At 32.1% G+C, this 22,902-nt stretch overlaps 1 protein-coding gene across 3 annotated transcripts in view; it reads left to right on the top strand.

Annotated features, from left to right (window-relative positions):
• The window catches only part of FSTL5 (follistatin like 5), a gene marked incomplete at both ends in the record, with an annotated part of 620,821 nt that overhangs the window by 519,932 nt on the left and 77,987 nt on the right, over nucleotides 1-22,902 (top strand). For 2 of the 3 annotated variants that reach the window (XM_082653500.1, XM_082653499.1), the window contains 2 exons: nucleotides 5,996-6,022; nucleotides 14,853-14,971. In XM_082653500.1, the coding sequence (XP_082509626.1) occupies nucleotides 5,996-6,022; nucleotides 14,853-14,971 (146 nt within the window). The remainder of the gene's footprint in view (nucleotides 1-5,995; nucleotides 6,023-14,852; nucleotides 14,972-22,902) is intronic. The other variant, XM_082653501.1, reaches the window with a different exon arrangement.

Here is a 22,902-nt window from a genome sequence, read left to right as displayed (position 1 = left end):
CAAAGAAATTTCAACTACCATGACACAAACCACACATTTTTTCAGATACATTAAATTTTTATCTATATTTTCTTTTGCCGTTGCCCTTTTTCATTTGCCTTCTGAAGTTAAGTCAATTTTTTAAGTTCAAATGGAGAAACAGTCAATAAGACATCTAGCTAAAATGTTACACTTACATAAATGTAGCTTATCAAAAAATGTTTTGCACTGGTTCCAACCTTACACTTTCAGACAAAGACAAGGATGAGCAAAAAACTTATTTAGTTGAAAGGCCAAGCAATTTACACATGAGTAGCCAAGGAAAATAGCTGTTCAGTGTTATAGGATGCTGCTCTGTAGTTAACTATGTAATTGCTTTTGCTTATGTAATATTCACCCTCCACATGTGTTTTCTCATAGAGACAGCATACTTAATATGGCATCCATCATTTGAATATAATTGCAAGTCCCTAATTTACAAAATAAAGCAATTTATGAAAAGAGCATTAATAAAAGTTCTGGATGTGTACACATCTGTTCCATTGAACGACATTTTCATTATAAGATATATGTTATCTTCAAAAAGAAATTTACATTTCAGTTAAGTTGTGGATAAGTATTGAATACTGGAGGTCTATAACTTTGAGGTTTTCATTATCTAATTATAAATGAAAGATTTCAGGACAGATAATGTAGGTATGGTACATTATGGAAGGCCACAGATGTTTCATAGGATCTCATATGTAGAGAAAAAGAGTCATTTAACCCAACTCCTGGTTCTAGACAGGCTGACTATAGATAAAAGCTAAGTTGGATCTTAAAGGACAATTATGGTCAAGTTAGGTGAAGAATTTTGGTGAGGCTATTCATGGAAATGTAATACATGTGTAACAATGAAGAGATTCAAAATAACTTGATGTTTGGAATGTGACTTTAGGATGACACAGGCATATCATGGAAGACCATATGTGCTATGCTAAAGATTTTGAGCTTACACATACACACACACACACACACACAAACACAGATACATGCATTATGTTTTTAAGCAAATGAGTGGCATCATCAAGCCTGCATTTATTATAGGTTGCTGTTTATATTTTATGAAGAATAAATTAATGTGACAAAATAGAGTTATTCTAATCTATAAGCAGCTATTAAAAGTGTAAAAATTATCAAAGTTACATCCCAATAGATAAGCGATTAAGTATATAAATAGAGGAAAGTTTTATTTATATATGTGCAAGCAGAGTCAATATAATTTAAAAGCAAACTAATATATGTAAGAGATAATATTTATTCACACTTGGTAAGCCCGCACACACATGCATGCTCATACACACATACACATTAATAGTCCACCTTGAGTGTGGTGGGATGAATACTTTCCTGGACAGCTGATGGTGCTGACAGCAACCTTTTGGAAATCCACCTGGCAACAGGTGTCAATGGCTTTAAACATAGCCAGACGTCTTGTAGCACTGTATGCTAATGGAAAAAAGTAGCTAGAAAGAGGGTCATTGCAGTGCACACACACATGTACACGTACGTATACATGCATACATCTATATGACTGATCAACCAAAAATATTTATTGAGTCCCTATCACTTATACTAGTCTTTGATTTAGGTACTAGGTTTAAGTTGACAAACAATGAACAATTGTATTTTTAAAAAGTAGAAATCCATATGATGAAATAGTGCACAGTGATTAAGATTAGACTAGCCAGGTTATGATAAATGAATTTTTATCTGTCACATATTTATATATTGTGTCAGAAGCTCCCCCTTTCATGTACACATTTATGTAAAAATTTAAAAAAATAATGAAAAGTCATATAAGGAAAATAGACTTGGTTATTTTACCTGTGTAATTGAATTCAAAGTATTTTTTTAATGTAATGCACATTCTGACTTTGTACAATAAATATATAAAACATATTCTAAACAGACAATAACAATGCATGACATTTTTAAATTAAGTATTTTCAGAATAAATTTTATCTTTATAAGATTTATTCTCTTGATCTAGGGATATAGTGTCCCATCTAGTGTATTTTTAGTGAATGTTACACTTGATTTCCTGTATTTTTTATATTTTAGTAAATCATTGATATACTTTGAGGCTATTGTAAATGAAATCTTCTATTGTATCTTCTAATTCTTACATAAGAATATAGAATTTGGGGTATTTATCTTATGTCTTGTCGCCTAACTGAATTCTCTTGTGATTTTTATGTGTCATTTTAATTTAACCTTTGTGACTCTTTTTAGCTTCAAATTTTGATTATTTTATTTACAAGTTTACAGTGCTTATATAATTTATATTTGTTTCTGGGCTTAATAAAGTGGTTTGTCAAAATAAATTTCTAGTTAATTTTTAACATTTAACAAACACATTTATATTAATATAAAATATGCCTCTACTCTTAGTTTGCCAGGTTACTAAGAGTATATTACACTTAGTAATATGTGATACATTTCATCAGATTATGTTTTTAAATTTAAATTATATTTGTCATTCTCAATTGATATTCTAATATATTATATCAGATGAATTGATTTCTTAACTAAATTTCTACCAAATCCTTTTTTCATTCCAAGAGGATTCCTGTCTATGATCAAACTTTTAATATCCTGGTGAATTTCACTTGCATTTTATTTGTCATTTTTGGCATTAGTGAAAGTATCCTGTAATTCTCTTTGCTTTGCTATTATTATCACTTATTGGCATCCCTTTTGCTGACTTTACAAACTGAATGGGAACGTTTCCATCTTGATCTATATTCTAACAACACTGAATACAACTGGAATTGTATAATTCTTGAAAGTAAATACTTTTTATATAAGCCTTAGACTCTAAGAGCATCTTGGGAGGAAACTGTTTTTGAAAGTGGTTTAATTAGCACCATGGTTATTTTTATTCAAATTTCTTCTTTACATTCAGTTTGGATATTTATAGTTCCTTGGAATTTTTATGATATAGATTATCAAATTTATTACCAAAAGATTCTACATTAATTTAAAATTATCATAGCTACAAACATTTCTTCTTTCTTCCCTCTTTCCTGACTCCCCATCTCCTCCTCTTTCTACTTTTTTCCTCTCTCTCTCTCTCTCTCTCTCTCTCCCCCTCATATATTTTGTTCAGCGATGAATTAATTAAGCCTATGCATTATCTTTTGGCCAAAAGTCTTTGGGTCCACATATTGAATTTTATTTTTGCATTTTTGTTGTTTTATATGAATTATTATTTTATTTTTTAAATATTTAATTTGTTGAAGGATTTAGTGGGTTTAAATACTTGTAATACATTTTCATATTTGCTTTATTGTCAGAAAATGTCTTAACAATTTATGATTATTGGAATATACTTACAGAATACAGAAAGACTTTCTATTTTCCAGTTACTTTGTGACTACTCTTGATTATCTTTCAAGAAAACTTGAAAACACTTCCTGTTTTTGTTACAGAACATTCATTATGAAAACACTAATTTAGTCATCATAACTGTATTATTGAACTTTGTGGGTTTTCCCTTCATTTTTCAAATACCGAAGGTGATGAGTGAAAGAAGCAGAATATGATGGTTGGTTTATAAATTTTGTATCTAGTCCTAATAATTTTGCTTCATATTTTAATACTATGTTTTTAGTTTATATAATTTTAAATTCATTATATAGTGCTTTGAATTTTGCTTTATCTGGTATTAATATTACAAACCATGTATTTTTGGTACTTTCTCATAAATGATTGCATCTCTTAAAAATATCTGTCATTAGTCCTTTAAAATAGCAGTGTTTGCAAATTCCCTGGCGGCCCGGTGGTTAGGACTCTGTGCTCTCAATGCTGAGGGGCCGGGTTCAATCCCTGGTCAGGGAACTAAGATCCCACAAGTGGCAGGACGAAATAATAAGAATAATAATAAAATAGCAGTGCTTTGACATACCCGCTAGGGTTTGTACATGCTTTTCCTATGTCTGGGAGTCCGATTCCTACAACCCTGCCTGGGTTCCTCTTCTTCATGTTTCAGACTTCACCTTCACCATCACCATTAAAGACGTTTCCCCCAGTTTCACTGATCATGCCTAATCCACTCATTAAAAGCATTCACATTACTGTGTTCCTTTCTTTCATAACATATTAAATTTGTAATTTTGAAATTACATGATTTGAATCCAGTTTTTTTTTTTTCCCCCCTCAACTAGTGTATAAACTCGATTAGCACAGAGCCTGGGTCTGTTTTATTCTGTGTATGGTAGCGCTGAATACAATGCCTGGCACACAATTGGCACACCGTATTCCATCGGTGGAGATATGAGTAAACATAGGTCTACTTACCTTTGTTTATAAGCCGGAAAAATAAAATTAGTCTAATCATGGCTCCATCTTTCATGAGCCTATAGAAGAAAATTTAATCTCCTGTGTACCATGTAATATAAAAGACTTTCTTGACCTTGTCAGGGTCAAATTCTCCAGCTGTATCTTCTATCAGTTTTGCCCTCCAAATATAGCCAATTACTTAAATTTCACTGAACACGTTGTAACGTGTCCCATTGATATACCTTGAACATCTCATGCCTCCTGCGCCCGGCATCCCCTCGTAAGCTTGGGTGGCATCATCTTGCTTGCGCATCAGCAGCCCAATGAAGTGGTCCCTCCACTGCCCAGCTTCTGCCCCTTGAAGGTGACTATCCCGTCCTGTCGCTTGCCACCGAACCTGATATTTGTTTCTCTAATTGCACTTATTACATATGCTTATAATCATTTTTAGCATGGTTCTCTCCTTTCTCAGGTCCATGTTCTCTCCTTGTGACTAGGATCTGTCCTTTTACATATTCATTGCAAGCACACCATAGGCAACAAGAGCAGCAGCACAAAATGTGCTCAAGGGATGCAAGTACCATGAATGCACATTTGAATAAGTATTGCTAAAGAATTAAAAATGCCAAGAATCTCAAAAAAATGCTTACTCTACAAAAAAGGATTTTTTATACTATGGTAGGTGCTGAAAACTGCATGACTTGGACCTCCACCCTCCAGCTAGGAGTGCTAGATTCCAGTCTTGGCTCTGCTACACTGACGATCAGGGTTTAGTTTTTAAAAAGTGATTATGTTTAATATGGTTAACATATGCAGGAAGTAATTAGATGTGGATGAGCTGTTCCTTTAGTTACATTTTCTTTTTGCCAGTATTATTCTGCTTTGAAAGTATATAAGTACACCTGAAGCTAATAGAATTGTAAATCAACTATACTTCAAAAAAAGAGAAATTATATAGAATTAGATAAATTTGGATTAGTAAAGGAATCAGGCATTTTGTTGAGAATATTTTTAATTGGTATTTTTCTTTATTTCTGTCTTAATATTTTAACTCTATGTTGATTTAGTCCCTATACAGTATTTAATAACCTGTTGTCCAGGAATAATTTAATATGAAGCATTATTGTGCATTGAAATAAACAAGATATAGTTAGATATATTTTATTATGCTGGCTTAAAAAGTGAAAGCATATACTACTTAAAAATAGGCTATTTCTGTGTTCAAAATCCTGTATTTACAAGAACTCATCTTGCTCAGGAATATTACATATTATGTTGAAGCATTACTTATAATTAATGAGAATTCTAAAATTATAACTGTTTCAATTAGTAACTTTTAACTAAGCTGTCAAATAAATAGTCTTTACTAATGTGTGTTCTAAAGATATATTTTATTAAAATTAACTTAAATATACCATTATTTTCAGTGATACATAAAATTTTTTTTGTCTATCAACAAAAATCTTTATTCCGAAGAAGAATTGGCTATTTCAAGACATGAATAGAACATTATTATACTCCCAGCATTTTACTGTTTTATTAATATAGATTGTTGAGTTCATCCTCACTATTTTTATGTGCATGTTCTGCCTTAGAGATTGTGACCTCTTTAATAGTTATTTATATTACTATGTAATTGAATCACTCTTTACTCATTTTTCTTTTTCTCCTTTTTCTTTTAAACATGCTGCAGTAGCTAACATATTATGGAGAGAAGAAGGTAGTAAATTCCATTATTTTTTATATTATTGTGATTATTTTGCTTAACTTTTAGATGTATTGACTATCAGTTCTAGTAATTGCCTTATTCATTTTTATTTTGACTCAGTATTTTTATTTGATCATAAATCAGTATTCTTCTGTACACTGCTACCATTAAACATAGTTATAACTCCTCATCAGCTTGATTTATTTTTGGTATATAATCAGGAAGTTATATTACAATATATGGAAATGCTTTTAAGAGTATAAAATTAAAATTAGTCAAATAAATGAAAGCAAGCTTAAACATAATTTATGTAATAAACCGTGATTTAGATTAGAAAAAGAAGAATTATAAAAACTATTGCCTTATGAAGGGACTATAATAAATTATTTTAGAAAATAGTTTATAAACTTGAAGGACATGGATTCAAATCCAGTCTGCACCATTATGTAACCTAGGGCTTTTCTATGTCACAAATTCCTCATCTCAAAAATAAGGGTAGTTGTTAATTCTCGATAGGGTTGTTTTATCAACTCCTTAAATATAGTCTGCACTCAATAAATGCCATCCACAGTCATTTATTATTGTCTTTGTTTTTCTTAATTAGTCACAAAGACCAAGAGGAATGTGTTTGCTGTAGTTAAATTCTTAAGAGAAAATTATCGATAAGTCATTACACTCCTGGTACGCAATGGCCAAAATAACTGCCTTCAGGATCCATCCTAGAAAAACTTTCTCTTCCCCAGTTATAGCTTCCTAAAATTATTGAAGCAGAATAATAACAATATCAGTAACCAGAACACATTTATTGAGCCCTTATAATGTGCTAGATACTGTCCAAGTATCTTAGAATATTTAGATCCATTAAAATTAGTAAAAGATGAGCATAACACTTTATTTTTTCTTTTTTGTCCTTGGTATTTCTTGCTCCTCAAATCTTTTGTAAAGGCTCCTTTAAACTCCAGTTTACTTAAGAGGTTCTAGTGTAACTGTACCTTCTCATTTTATTCCTTTCGGATATTTCACATTTGAACGTACAAATGCGATCATTACTGAAACAGATATGACATGATTAACATATGGGTTAGACATTTCTTTATACTCTCTTCCTTCTTGAGATTAAACAAATATTTCTCTGGGTACCACAGGTCTAGCTTTGCTGGCTAATTGCTGGGAAAATTTGAATGAGTCATTTTACCTCTCTGAGCCAGACTTTTCTAAAACAATGCTTGAAATACAGTTTGGGACTCACCTTGCAAATCTGTGATATGTGTATCTCCTTAAAATATGTGAAACAACTCTTCCTTATAATTTGACCTTGATAACAGTCATTAACATTATTAGTTTATAATACTCATTGATATGTAATAATAATATAATATTCTTCAGACTACCCTTAAAAGTATAGGAGACCTGCAGATTAATTAAAATCACACTGAGATTCATTATATGAAATCATTTTTATTTATTTAAATTTTTCTTCTGTTAGTCTTTGAAGATGTATGTTCTCAATAATTATTCTCCATCAATCAGTGATGTGCTTACTCTTCATGACTTTGTTTGACACAGAATATGTGCTTGAGAAATCATAGCTATTTAGTACATTTTGCAGGTAATTTTAAAACTTATACAAGAAATGTTTTGGGGGAAAGTTTTTAAATATTTTATTTCATGTAGAGTTATCATCAGAGCATTTTGTTTTTTGAAATAAAAATATTTAAAATAATACATTTGAGATAATAATATACTTAGATTCATAGGAATCTGTAAATTACTTTTTATAATGCCACAGTTATCGGCAAGGCATTACAATTAGAAACGATTGCATGTAATAATAATGGTGGCCAGACATAATAGACCAGCTTGAGGAATCACTGAACCCCAACTGTGTGTACAATTATTTCATAAAAAATAATTAAAATAATAAAGTTTCCAAAGCCATTTTCTACCTCTGTTTTTAAAAGATAGGATAATAACTAATATGAACAACATTTTTCTGTGGTCCATTTTTATTTCCATTCTAGCAGTGCTTTCTATTTGTATGCTTGTGTTCTTACCAAGGCCAAGAGAAATCTATCTCAGGGAGAACCCATTTAAGAACTTCAAGCATTTTTAGATGAATAGTAATGGAAAGAGAGTTTAAAATGATAATACCTCTCATAATGTCATATGACTTACATGCAAGTGTAAGATCTATAAAATTTTGTTTAACTGAAAAATTATTTTTAAATGTATACATCAGAATCTGTCTTATCCAGGACTTTGTGAGCTAAATCAACTTTACTGAATTTCGTGTATATTATCTTATTAATCACATGGATATTTAAGCATGAAATAGTGTCCTCTGTTTCTGAGTTCACCTTTCAGTTCTTTTCTAGCCGTGATTCAAGTTAGCAGGAGTGTAAAAATACAGTGTTTTCAAAGAGAAGTATCTCACTCATTTACTGACAAATACTTTAAAGAGTCTACTGTATGTAGAACACTTTGAAAGCACTGGAAATATAAAGATAAGAACTAGTATCTACTCTAAAGATGTTTTCAATCTAGTAAATTAAAGGCTAAATCATTCTTATTGTCAACTAATTTTACTACCTATATGATTTCAAAATACACATTAAAAGATTCAGTAGGATTGGGTCTCTTCTACAATTTTTTTATGATGTTATCAAATATAATCTAATAAAGTATTTCCTAGTATTTATTTAGTAGACAACAGTTTGGGTATATGTTATAAGGTCTAATGAATTAAAGGAACTTAAAACATTTTATTCACTGCAGGATTAAGCTGAACTTCTAAATATACTACTTTCAGGAGAGATGTCGGGTGTTTCATTGTATGACACAGAATTTTCTAAATTTATTATAACATGAAATTATTTTGATGAATATCTATAGAATCAATATTTAACTGAAGCTACTTTGGGAAATACTGGCTTGATGTGACATCTAATGATTTGAAAGCAAAAATATGTATATTGATATTTTCCATATTTATAAAAATTGTCTCTTCTATTCTTTATAAATATTTATGAATCTATTCACACATAAATATGGTATAGAAATGGTTCAAATAAATTTCTATATTAGTTGGGCTAATTAACACCAACCAACACCAGGTACAAGTAGACATTACAGTGAAATCTTGCAAAAAAGTTTACATGTTACATCATCTGATTAGCTTTGTGAACTATAATATCACCAAAGTGGGGGAAAAGGAATAATAGGAAGCAGGTCAGCTCTTAACTCCTTTAGCCTGAGATTTTTCACATTTTGTTGTCCAGACCGTTATATGCTGCAGGGGAGCATTGGAGATAGAGGAGCATGCGTGCCTGCTTAATGAGCTACTTGAGCCTCCTGTATGATTATCTTTAGAGAAAAAAAATTGCTGAGGTTCTCAGGACCAGATTACTGTCTCACAATAATATTGGTGAAATAGTTAAAATGAAGAAGAGTTTTCAGAGGGTAAGGCTTCTAAATTCATGACACTTAGTGAGTCATATAATTGGGTGAGGTAGAGACCACGCCTTCTAATGGCTGGCTGCGATGCCATCGCCGAAGTGATGAAAGCTGTCAATATTTTCATTTGCAAGTTCCCTGCCTTCTCTGATGAAAACAAATGTCAACATTTAGCGCTTCAAATTATCTCATAAGCCTGTTTTCAAATCAAAAATGAATCTGACAAGAGATAACCATTTTCAGATATATGTGTATACACACACGTATGCATATATGTATACACACATATACATGTGTACATATATAATTATACATATGATTTCACCTAATATAAACTACATAGCAAACAAATACTCTATTATGTTATAACCTTTGCTATGTTAATCATTAAATGTGAAATGAATCACGTAAATTTGCATCCAAGTTTTTCAGCATATCTTTGGAAGTTCAGGAAATTGAATTCTGACTTAAAAGGACTGGTTTTAGATAATATCACTCTGACCAATATATAATGTTCATATAGTACCCACTCTCCTGGATTAATAGTGGCTAATAAAGAGCTTAACACAATCACTCCCAGAATATCTGCTAGAGGAATGACAGAGGAAGTCCGTCTAATTTTAGTTGAACATAACATAGAAATCTCATGGAGGTGTGATGGTTTGGTATTGCTATGTGTGTGAAAAGGATTTTAACTCCAAAGACAGAGGTACAAAAATGGGAACATTCATGAAACAAAAATCCCTCCCTGCTGAGTTATTCAAGGTGAGAGATGCAATATAGACCATCTATTTTTGCCTATATTTTTCTTTAGCTAAAAAAAAAAAATATTTCTTCTATATTAAAAATATGAGTAAGTTTAGGATCACTTGAAAGGGAAAAGAATGATATAATATCAACTAATAAAGGTCTTTAACACCAAACATTGAATTATCTTAGATTGATTACCAAATCAGTGTTTTGTAGGATTATAATTTGCCATTGATCATAATTTAAATGCTAAAGTAATGGCGGTTTAAGTTAGAGGAAGGCAGACATCAGGACAAAATATTTTTGTTATTGACTTAAATATTCATCCAATAATCACACATTAACCAAATGTTATTCTTGATATAAACGATGGAATATATATTTAATTTATAATACATAATGTAACTATATTATCATGATACACTATTGTTCTTGAGTAGAAATCCTCAAAGGATTGAGACAGGAAGGTGAATTACGTACATTTTTTTCTCAGTCCATCTCATGTATTTAAAGGTGCAGTATTGGTTGAAAAACCCTCTGGGAAATACTTCTCTCTCATGAGACTGCAAGTAATTCTTGCCATGTCCTCTCTGTATAGAAAGAAAAACAAAGGAGAAGAAGAGCTCACAAAGAAAAAACAAATTATGGGTCACTTTTTTGTGCTACTATACTTTGTTAGATTAACAGTCGACCTGGAAAAGACAAAGTACCTGTGTCTGTCTTCACAGGGGATGAAAAAAGACAAAACAGCACATAGTCCTAATCTTGACCGTGACTAGAGTGATAAAGCTTTTACTGAAGTCAGGAGCTTTTGTAATAAACTGCAATAGAAAGCATCAGTGAGGAGAGAATGGTAATTGAGACCTACATGGTTGTCAGACTTTTGGGGACTCAAAATTATTGACAACTCCAAGAGATTTTGTTTGTGTGGGTTATTTCTATCCACTTGTATTTACCATATACGAAATTAAAACAGAGAAAATTAAAATATGTATTTATTTGTTTTAAATAACCCATTACATGTAGGCATAAATACCACATTATTTGTAAAGTTATATTAAATGAGGAGACTCACTGTTGTACATTTTGCAAATTTTTAAAATATCTGGCTGAATAAAAGATGCTGGATTCCTATATTTGCTCCTGCATTGAACTGTTGTGATATCACTCATAACATCATATGTCAAGTAGCCTGTTGAGAACTACACTCCACATTTGGAAGCATCTAATTTGTGAGAATGAGAGAGAGAAATGCAAATGACATCTTAGCATTATTATGAACATAGTTTTGACTTTGCAGACCCTCTGAAAGGATCAACTTTGAGAACGGCTCTGCTAGAAAATCAGGTTTCTCTTTTAGCAGGCTCACGCATTCGTAGAATTCAATCTCATAGAAAACTGAAATGTACTAGTAGTATATCTCACAGAGTAGATTTGAGGAAAACAGGAGGACAGTAATCACATTTTGGTTAGATGCCATTTCACCATTTTTTTCCCACTGATGTTTCAAAGAAGACATAATGTCAGTCATAAAAAAGAGGGACAGTTACCATTGCTTGAACTCATAGTAAGAGTTCAGGTCACTCTGCTACATGTTTTCCTTTGTCCATCTCAGTTACTTCTTACAACAGCTGCATAAATCTAATTATTTCTCCCAATTTGAGAAGGAGAAAGTACAGCACAGATATTACATGGGAAATAACCTTCCCCCGATACAACAGTGACTTCTATAGTCGTGATTTACCTCTGAGCTGTCTGAATTCAGAAAATTAAGTTTATCTCTCTTTGTTATATTCTCCCACACCAAAATAAAAAAAGGTTAGGGCATGGAAACTTAATAGTTATAATGAACATACACAGATATGTTATTGCTTCCTATACAGATTAAGCTAACAAATGCCCCAACGTGAAAATCAGCATGTGTTTTCAATTACCACATCTCAAGCATCAGGTAATTCATATCATTCTGTGCCTAGTATATTCAAAATAAATTATAATATTATAGCAGCAAATTTAAAAGGATATATATCTGCATCATATGTTCAGATTATAAATTCTGCTGCTAAAACCTAAGTAGTAATTGATGAACAAAATATGTCTAGCAAGAAAATAAATGCAAAATATCCCTCGTGTAGGTAGGGAAGAGAGGAATACACAGATGGCTCTGAAGATAAAGTTTTATTTCATAGCGGAGTGATTGATACATAGATGTTCAGTTTATCTTATTATTTTAGCATATATTTATACATGATACATTGTTGACATTGCTATTTTATAAACACTAGGGAGTTATATTCCCACCAAAAACAATAAAATGCAAAAGCAAACTAAACCTTGCATAACTTTATCTGTATTTTTCAGTAACTTGTAACTGGGAAAGTAGCTTATACTCTGTAAAAATGCTGATGTGTATGTAACTCAGACTTTAAAAAGCAAGAAAATGGACTTTCAGTTTTGAAAGTGATTTGGATGGATTAAGCGAGTTTTAGAGGAAGATACAGCTCAAGAAATTTCATCTGTGGAATCCCACTGACCGTACTGTGCACAGAATATAGTAAAATAACACAATAAAAATATCCATAGGAATAAGGGCAGGGAATACTTCAAGAAACTTTGCAAACTGTCTGGACTTAGAGTAGTCGTCAAGTTCAAACACATTCAGACTCCTGACTGTGGAGCAGAATTGTGCAGTACCTGAAGGAGAATATAGTGATGTTCATTAAAAAATGTTATGAGCTTTGTATGTAACTGACACAACTGAAAATCAGATCCAAGTTTCAACTACCAGTATTGTTAATTTGCTAGTCACTGATACATAGCGCACATCAACCTTCTGACAATGTTGTTATGAGCTTTGTATGTAACTGACACAACTGGAAATCAGATCCAAGTTTCAACTACCAGTGTTGTTAATTTGCTAGTCACTGATACATAGCGCACATCAACCTTCTGACAGTGTTTACACAGAAGCTTGCTAATACAAATCAATGTTTTGCCTAAGCAGTTTTTGTAAGTTTTATCCTTTTGGTATGGAATTGATCCCTCTGTATTCAAAGCTATAATTATAAATTGTAGCTGACAACTCTTAAATTTTATTTTATGAAGACATAACTTGAATTTAGTTCTTGCTACTTCTGCTACTGTTCTGGAATATCTCATTGTAACATTGTGCACTCTGGAATTAAAATGCACAATTAACTGATAAAGATTGCATGTATTAAAATACGAGGACTGTAAAATATTTATAAAACAATAATAAGTTCAAGGGGGAAAAAGCAAAAAACCAATAATAAGATGTGTCAGAATAATCTGGATCATTTAAAATATATATGCATTATTAGAAATAATTTCACTCTGTATAAACACCAATAAAGTGATAATTATGATCGAATGCATTTTCCTCTGAATCATAAGAATAGATGGTGACTTTTAAAATTAACTAGGAACATATTTAACAAAAATAAATGTGGCTTAAGTTGAATAAACAAATTTTTTTTTTTTACAAATCAATAAACTTTTATTATAATCCTCAGGCTTGACTTCATGGGCCTTGCAGGTGTCCTCAAGTGAAGTAAAAATTAAAAGTAGATGTTTTTAAAAGTTAAGCATTTTAAAGAACAATGATTTGCTCTTCAAACTATCAAGATTTCAGTATAATTGTTTATCTGTTGGTTCTCACTGAATTATGTGCGGTATAGTTATACTGAATAAATATGATTGTGCAAAGCAGTACACCTGGATGAGGTACTCAGTTGAGGATCAGGAAAGGGAGAACTACATGCTCTTAGTCTGGACATGTTGGGACAAAGCAGAAGCAGAGGAAACAAAGAGAACAGGTGTGCAATCATACCTGACAAGTCCCCAGGTGCAGACCACCGTTAACTCCACGGCATTCCAGATGTCTAATCTGTAGCACCCCGTACCCATGAGGTGTGGGTGTATAATATAAGTGAGATGAATTTCTGAGATCTCACACACCCGAACCCGCCCTGTGAAAAGTAATTAAAAGTATGATTTAAATGAGATTTTTGCAAGACCTTAAATTAATTCAAATTTTAAACTGGAGAAATAGACCCCAAACTTTGTCAATATGAAAACTGATATGTAAGACCTCTAGTAGGATTATATTTACAAACATTCTTTTAGGAGAATACGTACTCTCCAAAATCTGGGGAACTTGGTCTTTTTGTTTCTAAAAGTCTCTATATAAGCTAAATTCCTGCAAAGAATGCCATTTTATTTCCCTTAGGGAACTCTAATAGAAATAGGATAAATATGATTCTTCAAAAAGCACTTTTATGTCTTAATCAGCACCTAAATTAAGTAGGGATGGTAGCAGACATAATCTATGTATCAAAGAGTTTATCTCCATTTATAATTATTTTTAAATATGTGAAACATTTGTTGAATTATTATAAGAAATCACTGACTTGCAGATCAGAGAGATGAAGTAGACTGTGTGCATAATATTGCAGAGCTGCTTGGGCGTATGGTAAAAGGTCTCACACGGTCTGCTTTAGTAGCATTATAGGACTTCACAAACTGATCTCTCACCAGCAATGTGAGGGGCACTGAGTTTTGGTTGTAAATGTTTCTGGTAATTTTATTTTGAACTTTTGAATGTGTTTTTACTCCTAAGGTCTGGGAATTGGGAACATGTTCTATGTGTTTTATGAAGATGGAATCAAAGTGATACAACCCATAGAATGTGAATTTCAGAGGCACATTAAGCCTAGTGAAAAGCTCCTTGGATTTCAGGCAAGTATTTTAAAAATTCCTTTACCATTTTATATAGTAATTTTGTTAAGTAGAATTGTATTTTGGAAATACAATGAAATCTACACGTATATGAGACATGTGGGTAGGACAGTGTTAAAACTATGATATTGTCTGTTACTCTATGCAGGTTTTATACTTAAAGAGGAAGATAATATATCGTGTATTCGTAATGACCTGTTTGTAATTAAAATAAAGGCATTAGAGGTGAAATATCAAAACTGAACACAGCATAAAAACTTCACCTGTTCCTTAATTTAGAATGTCTCCCATTTTGGCAGGCAATGGTTACTTTAACATAATGAAAGAAAATAGCCTATAAATAATCTGATGGGAAGCTGAGGTATATTAGATGCTTTATAAATGTTGATGCCCATTTATTCTTCATCTTGTTTTTTTCATGTACCTTTATTTATTTACATGTACTTACCTTTAACAGAAGTATTTATTTTCTGTAAAATTTTGGTCAGCTTTCAGAAAATAGAAGAATATATGACAAAATGCATATTGCCTATACATACTAGGGACTGTACTTCTGTGCAGGATAATAAGAAATAATAATTACTTTTATATTGCTATGGCTATGTATATCTCCACATAAATATGTGTACACCAAAATATGTAATACTAAAGATACCCATGTTACCTTTGTGTTCCCATACAAGTACCGGCATGCACCAGACACCCAAAATAAGGTAAGATATTGGTAGACCTCAGAATGCAACCCTGTCTTGATACTCATTTTAAGGTTGGCATGGCGACAAGATATGAGCAAAATAGATATTAATGCCCTGGTTTAGATCCTTTACTTTCAACTACTATTTTGAGCCTACCAGTAGCCAGTGTTGCCACATATTGAATTATGGAGACAACAATTTACAAATTAAAGCCATGTCCTAGAATGAGAAGAAGGAAAAACATATGAGAATGAGATAAGATAGGCCAGCATCTCTCAGACACTCTGTAGGACAAAGCAATCTAATGACCTCCTATTTTAAATAAAGGAAATGATTTAACTCAATATGTTTATGAGTGTTTAAAACAAAAGAAACTATTTTTAATTTAAAAATATTTCACTTAAAGGCTAAATTACTGAATAGAATCATTACCATTTTTGTTAAACTATAAGTTTAACAAGTATGAAAACACTTTAAATTGTACGTGCAGTTTTGTTTTATAATCAGATATCAATACTGACTAAATCCATTTTGAATAAGGTGTGTGTGTTTGTAAAGAAACACATATAAAAATACAAATATTTGCTTCTGATAAAGCAAGTCATTCAATTTTACGGCATGTGTATATTTTTATAAGAACATTATGGATGAGAAATTTGGGCTAACACACAGATATTGCAAATGTGGCATCAAAATAGTTATTTAAATCAAAGCAAAATCATTTAACAAAAGAGTGTTCCTGATTCCTATGGGATTGGCAGTGTTGTAGCTAACTATTTGGAATCTAAAGCTGAAAAAGCAAGGAAAAATTGATGTGATAGTTTTGTGACATGTCTGGAATATAGGGATGAGAAGTTTACTTACCTGAATGTCTCTTTTTAAAACCTTTGATTACTTAGACTGCCTCCTAAAACAAGTAGATCTCTCTCTCTCCCTCTCTCTCTCTCTCTCTCTCTCTATATATATATATATATATATATATACACACACACACACATATACACATGCATATATATATAGTGAGAAATTATATACATACATATATAAATTATGTATACTTTTTTATAAAAAATTAAAATTGAAGAGGAGATAGAAATCAAACATCGGTGATGACAGCCTTAACTCATTTCCTTCAACCTGAGAACCCTTATCCACAGCAATGACAAGGCAGGGATTATTAGTTATTAAGAACTAATTGACTGCATCAGATTTTTCAAATCACCACCCGTGGAAATCTTACAGCCGTCTTACACATGGGATTATGCTAGAAATTCATACTGCAAAATAGAAAGAAATATAAGGATAGAAAGTTAGCATTCTTATATAAAACAAAAATTTACAAGACTTTCTATATGCTAATGGAAAACTAAGCAAAAAGTATAAGAAAAGTTAGATTTGTATTTTTAAGACGAAAGAAACTATCAAATTGTGTGTGTTTAAATTTATGACATTTCTACTGGTTGGATGTTGAAATTAAAATACAAATACATTATAGCTGACCAATATATTTGTTAAAGCACTAAGAATAATATAGAGAATGGATAATTGGCTAAAACTACATCCTGATTATATTGTAAAATGCAGAATACAGACATTTGTTTATACCAAAAAAGAGAGACATATTTCTCATGCAGTTATTATAGCCCATATATATGAAATAAAGGCTAGAGTAGATAAACTTTGATTTTGTATTGCTTTGTTATTTTGTTATTCCTTAATGTGAGATAAGCTTCAATAATTGGAATATGTATACCCAGACACTTTCATGATACACAAGTATACAGCAGTAGAAAAAGAAAAATTGACGGCAGTATGCTTTGAGAATAAATGTTGAATTAAATGTGTTTCTTATATGAAGCTATTTTATTTCTGTTTAAACACAAGAAGATGTGCATTTCAGAGTGTGTAAGCTATTTGGTGCCACATTCTACTAGATTTCATTTCTAATTATAAAATAATTTCATGAGAAAATTGTTGAGTATTATGTCAAGAGAACATTTTTCTCCAGAGAAACAGAACCAATAGGATTAGTATCTATATCCTTGTCCAGACCTGGATCTGGGTCTATATCTCTCCATCACTGTCTGCCTCCATCTCCTTATTTTAAGGAATCGGCTCCGGAGCTGGTGGGTGGAGTGGCACGCACGTGTGTGAAATCTGTAGGGCAGGCCAGGCAGTAGGAAATTCAGATACAAGTTGGTGTTCAGTCTGGAATCCAAAATCCACAGATTAGGCCAGCAGAGTGCTGATACAAGTCAGCACTGGGGTCTTGAGTCTGACACATATAGGCAGACTGGAAACTCAAACAGATTTCTGTGTGGAAGCCTTAAGGTGGGATTCCTTCTTCCGTGGGAAACCTCACTCTTAAATCTGAAGGCCTGCAACTGATTGCATGAGTCCCACTCACATTACGGGGGGTGATCTGTCTTATTTAAAGCTAACCAATTTAATTTACTTTTTAATTAATTTTTATTGACGTATAGTTGCTTTACAAGGCTGTTAGTTTCTGCTGTACAGCAAAGTGAATCTGTTGTACGTATACATATATCTCCTCTTTTTGAGATTTCCTTACCATTTAGATCACCACAGTGCATTAAGTAGAGTTCCCTCTGCTATACAGTAGGTTCTCATTGGTTATCTGTTTTATACATAATAGTGTATATATATCAGTCATAATTTCCCAGTTCATCCCACTACCCCCCTTCCCCGCTAAGTATCCATACGTTTGTTCTCTACATCTGTGTCTCTATAAAGCCAACTAATTTTAAATGTTAATCACCTCCACAATACTTTCACAATGACATCCAGACTAGTTCTTTTTTTTATTATTTTATTCAAGTATAGTTGATTTACAATGTTGTATTAATTTCTGATGTACAGCAAAGTGATTCAGTTATACATATATATATATTCTTTTTCATATTCTTTTCCATTATGGTTTATCACAGGACTCTGAATATAGTTCCCTGTGCTTTACAGCAGGACCTTCTTGTTTATCCATTCTCTATCAGACTAGTTCTTGACCAACAACTGAGCGACATAGCCTAGTCATAGCCAAGCTGACATAGGAAACAACCCACCACATCTTACTATACCTCTATTAGTCAAGACTTTGATTAGCATTTTTATTCCCAATGTACGTACATATGGCAGGTAGTCGAGTAACATTTGTGAAATGAATTTAAGGAAAACTCCATTGCTTAGAGCCTTAGGCTAGTCATTCTTTTATGCATTGCCTGAGTTTAAAGATGTATACATCTAATTCCCTCCTCACCTCTCCTTACTTTACAATTCCCACAAAACAGTATTCTTCTTGTGAAAAATGTTTCATAGAATAATTGATCACTGAATTGTTTCAGGGTAAACATAACCTCATGGGTCTATTACTTCAAGATCACATGGTCAAAATATACTGTTCAAATGCCCAGTCTAAGATAGTTTGGAGTTCTATTATAGAAAACAGAAAGCTAGTTCTTCTGGATTTTAGAAGATAAATCACTTGATTGTGAGTAGTGGAAATGAGTCTTTTCGAATCATTTTTTCCCCACAAAAAAGGATTAAACGTAAAAATAATATGTTCCAAAGTCACTGTTGATATTAAGAGAATTGCAATTCCCAACACAACCCATTGGCTAGTAAAGTTTATTAAAAACTGAAATATTTAGAATACAGAATCTTTGATCAAATCTCTCAGAAGTTGCTGTTTGCTTGCTCTAAATAAAAAGTCAGTTTTGGTGCAATGTCAGATTACATCAGGTTTCAGCTTTTGGTAGTGAGTTGGTTGAAGATTCATAGAACATGCTTTTATTTATACTTTCATCTATCTTTTTTCCTTTTTTTGTGATGCAGCCTAACTAGACAGGATTCTTGCTATATTTATCCTAGTTGTATACATGATTTCATCTTGTCAACTACAGTAAGTGTGTACTTCAAGCAAATAGGATTCTGTCCCAGACTTATAACTTCAGAACTCAAACTGAAGTGGGTTTGGAAAAATGTTTCAATTATTAGGCTTTTGCAAGATTACCAACTGTTTCACTCTTCTGGTTTTCAAGTATTTTGTCAACCTTATCCACAGCTCTTAATCTTTAATGCTTTTTTACTTCACTTCCTTCTCTGTTCGCTTATTAAGATCCAGCTGCTGTTCTCCATACATACCATCGTATTATTTATTCTTTCGTGGGGACTAGAAGAGCTTGAAAGAAAAATCACACAAATCTTATCATGCGTGGGTCTTAAGTATATAGGGGTGTGTGTGTGTATTTTGGTTGGGGGGCAATGTTGCGTGGCTTGTGGGATTTTAGTGCCCCAGCCAGGGATCAAGCTTGGGCCCGTGGCAGTGAGAGCACAGAGTCTTAACCACGGGAGCACCAGGGAAGTCCCACATGCATGGGTCTTATATTTTAGGATGCAAAGATTCTGTTACTGGCTTTAATGCAACTTAAATGATACTAACTCCAGAGGATCATAGTTTCTGCAGAAAGTCTGATGTGAATCACCTCTAAAATGTCTATTTTCTAGGCTTGGAATTTCCACATAAGAAAATTACCTAGACTTTATAAATGAATATGATTGGTACTCTATTAGAATGGAGGTTACATAGGAACAGGTTGTGTCCATAGTGTGCAGAATACTCAGGTATCAAGAAATTGAAACAGATTAGAAATGGGGAAAGAGCGCTCTCTGCTGTGTCCACACTTCTCTCTCTGCTGGCGTTCCCCTCTTCTCAAGCAGTGCAGCCTTCAGGGCATTTATCCATTTCCTTGGTAATACTTCCAAACCCCCTTTTCAGCATCTCCTTCTGTGTCTAATCCAGTTACTACTTCTCCAAACTCTGTCCAGAAAAATAATTGTTAAAACACCAGCCGCTTTATATGATGCAGGCAATTCATGTCTCCATGAAGCCATCAAGCAACCTTTTGAATTCAGTACCACTGTATATTTCAGAAAGGTAATCGAAATTTTTCCCCACTTATTCTTTTCTCAGTGGGTCTCTATTCAAACATGGCTTAACTTACAGAGAGTTCTAGAATGATAAAAATTTAAGCTTTCATTACAATGATATCCTGCAAAGAGCTTCCTTTGCACTTACAATGATATCCTGCAAAGAGCTGCCTAAAGAGAGTAATGCAAACTACCTCTAACTATTCCTTAGAAGATTATGCTGTTGATTTTAAAAGAAATAAATTTATGAAATTGGTCTTTGAAGCCCTGGATTTAAAGGGGCCTTGTAATCTTTCATTAAAAATCACAGTCTTCTGAAATTCTCACATTGCGCTTCTGTTATGCTTGAAGTAGGCAAGGCTGACGTTAGGGGGAGAGCCGCGGGGAGCGTGTAAATCATGCAACAGCATCTTAATGGAGTTGTATAGCATATTAATTGGATCAAGTAATCTTATCTAAGAAAGCATATTAGGTTTTTAAGAGATTATTAATAAGAGCCAGCCAAGTTATTTGGTAAATGTGACCAGAATTATGTATGTGTCTCAAACTGTCTCTTGCCGTCACATTTTTTATGTGAAATATAAGGATTCACTACACACACCTAGGAGCACATTTTCTGTACTTGAGAAAGAAATGTACTTATAGTAATTTGGAATTTCAATAGAAACTTCTTATGGGTAAAATTGAAGAGTTTAACGTAAAAATTATTCATACAAATATCTTTAAACATAACACCATTTTACTTGCGACTTACAAAAATCACATAAATCTAGTTTCTGTGGCTCTTAAACTACAGTTTCTGGTCTAAGATTGAGTTTTATTCACAAAAAAAGTACCTGTTGACTTATTCAAGGTAATAGATTGGCATATGGTAAAAATAAAATAATACAGAAGTAGTAGTTTCTTACTCTGTACCTTACTATCCCCAGTCTGACTTCATGCAACCAATTACATTTAATCACTTTAAGTAATGTGCTCAGGAATGGTATTTCTTGAATTATCAATATTAGGTATTTTCTAGTGATGTTCCTCTCTGAAGGATGATAATTTCCAAATTTTCTTCTCTCTAAATATGTTGAAAAGTTACTGTGACAAGATTAATTGTAATTATCAAATTGAGGATTAGATTGATGATTTTAATGATTTATTTAAACCTTAGTCCTTATTTTTCCTTTTCTTTCTTAAAATTTCTATTTAACTGATCTCTTGCTTGATTTCTCATTGCTTACATTTTATATTTCAACAATAGTTGTCAAAATTGTAATTTCATACTGAAGGCTTGTCATTTCTTTAATATCTTTTTCGTATTTAGATAGGTGATTAATCTCAGTTTGAATAATGTGAGAGGCTGTGCAGGAAGGAAAACAATACAGTAAATTAATGGCTTTATTTTATTTTATTAAATGTTTGAATCACTAAATTTTTTTGAAAATATTGCTAAACGTTTACAATGACAGTTTTGCATTTCTCCATATACTTTATCATATAATGATGTCATATGTTTTCTAAATTTCTTAAATCTATATTTAAAATACAGCTATATAATAAAAATCCAAGGAAAACAAAACTTAAACCTCAAAATTATTGTTCATCCCATTACTATTTAAGCTGCTAATTTTTGCCCATTAAAACTCCTTTTTTTCTCATATTTAAAAATCCACATACTAGTATCATTTTCATTTAAAAAGTCACTCTTTAATATATAACTTTCAGCATAGTTATTTGTGAATATAATTTTGCAAAATACCATCTTATGTCTGATAGTTTACTTTTGAAATTATTTAGAAAGCTGAAAGATGCAAATGAAAAATAGCATATCAGATTATATAATCTGCATACATAAAGGATTTACATTGAACTAAGTCACAGAGGCAGTTTTGGTGAATTCTTATTCAACATTGTCTTCACTTTATTACTCAAGAATATTTCTGAGCTGGATAGTGTGACAGAACCCCTATCAGATTTGTCAGTGAAAAGAGACAAGAGAAAATGTAATTCTGCAGGCAATATAATAAATAAAGATATAGTTTTAAAGAAAAAGGACAAAGAAAATGTAAATTTGGTCTGTCTCCTTACCTAGAAAGAAGATAGGCACAGGAGTAAATTATTTTTATGTAACATTTATTTCTAAAGGTTTACAAGATATGATTTCAAAATGGGTATATTTTATGGTTTTTATATTAATTGATACAAACACAGCAAAATACCTATGTGTATAAATTATTTGGCCAGAATCCGCTCACTTCATACCTTTAAGAAAGAGAATATAAGGTCATTTTCAATAATAATAAT

Source organism: Grampus griseus, assembly GCF_964374135.1.
Source record: "Grampus griseus genome assembly, chromosome: 4".
NCBI lineage: Eukaryota > Metazoa > Chordata > Mammalia > Artiodactyla > Delphinidae > Grampus > Grampus griseus.
The sequence above is the reverse complement of the archived record's forward strand: the minus strand, read 5'-3'. Positions and strand labels throughout refer to the sequence as shown.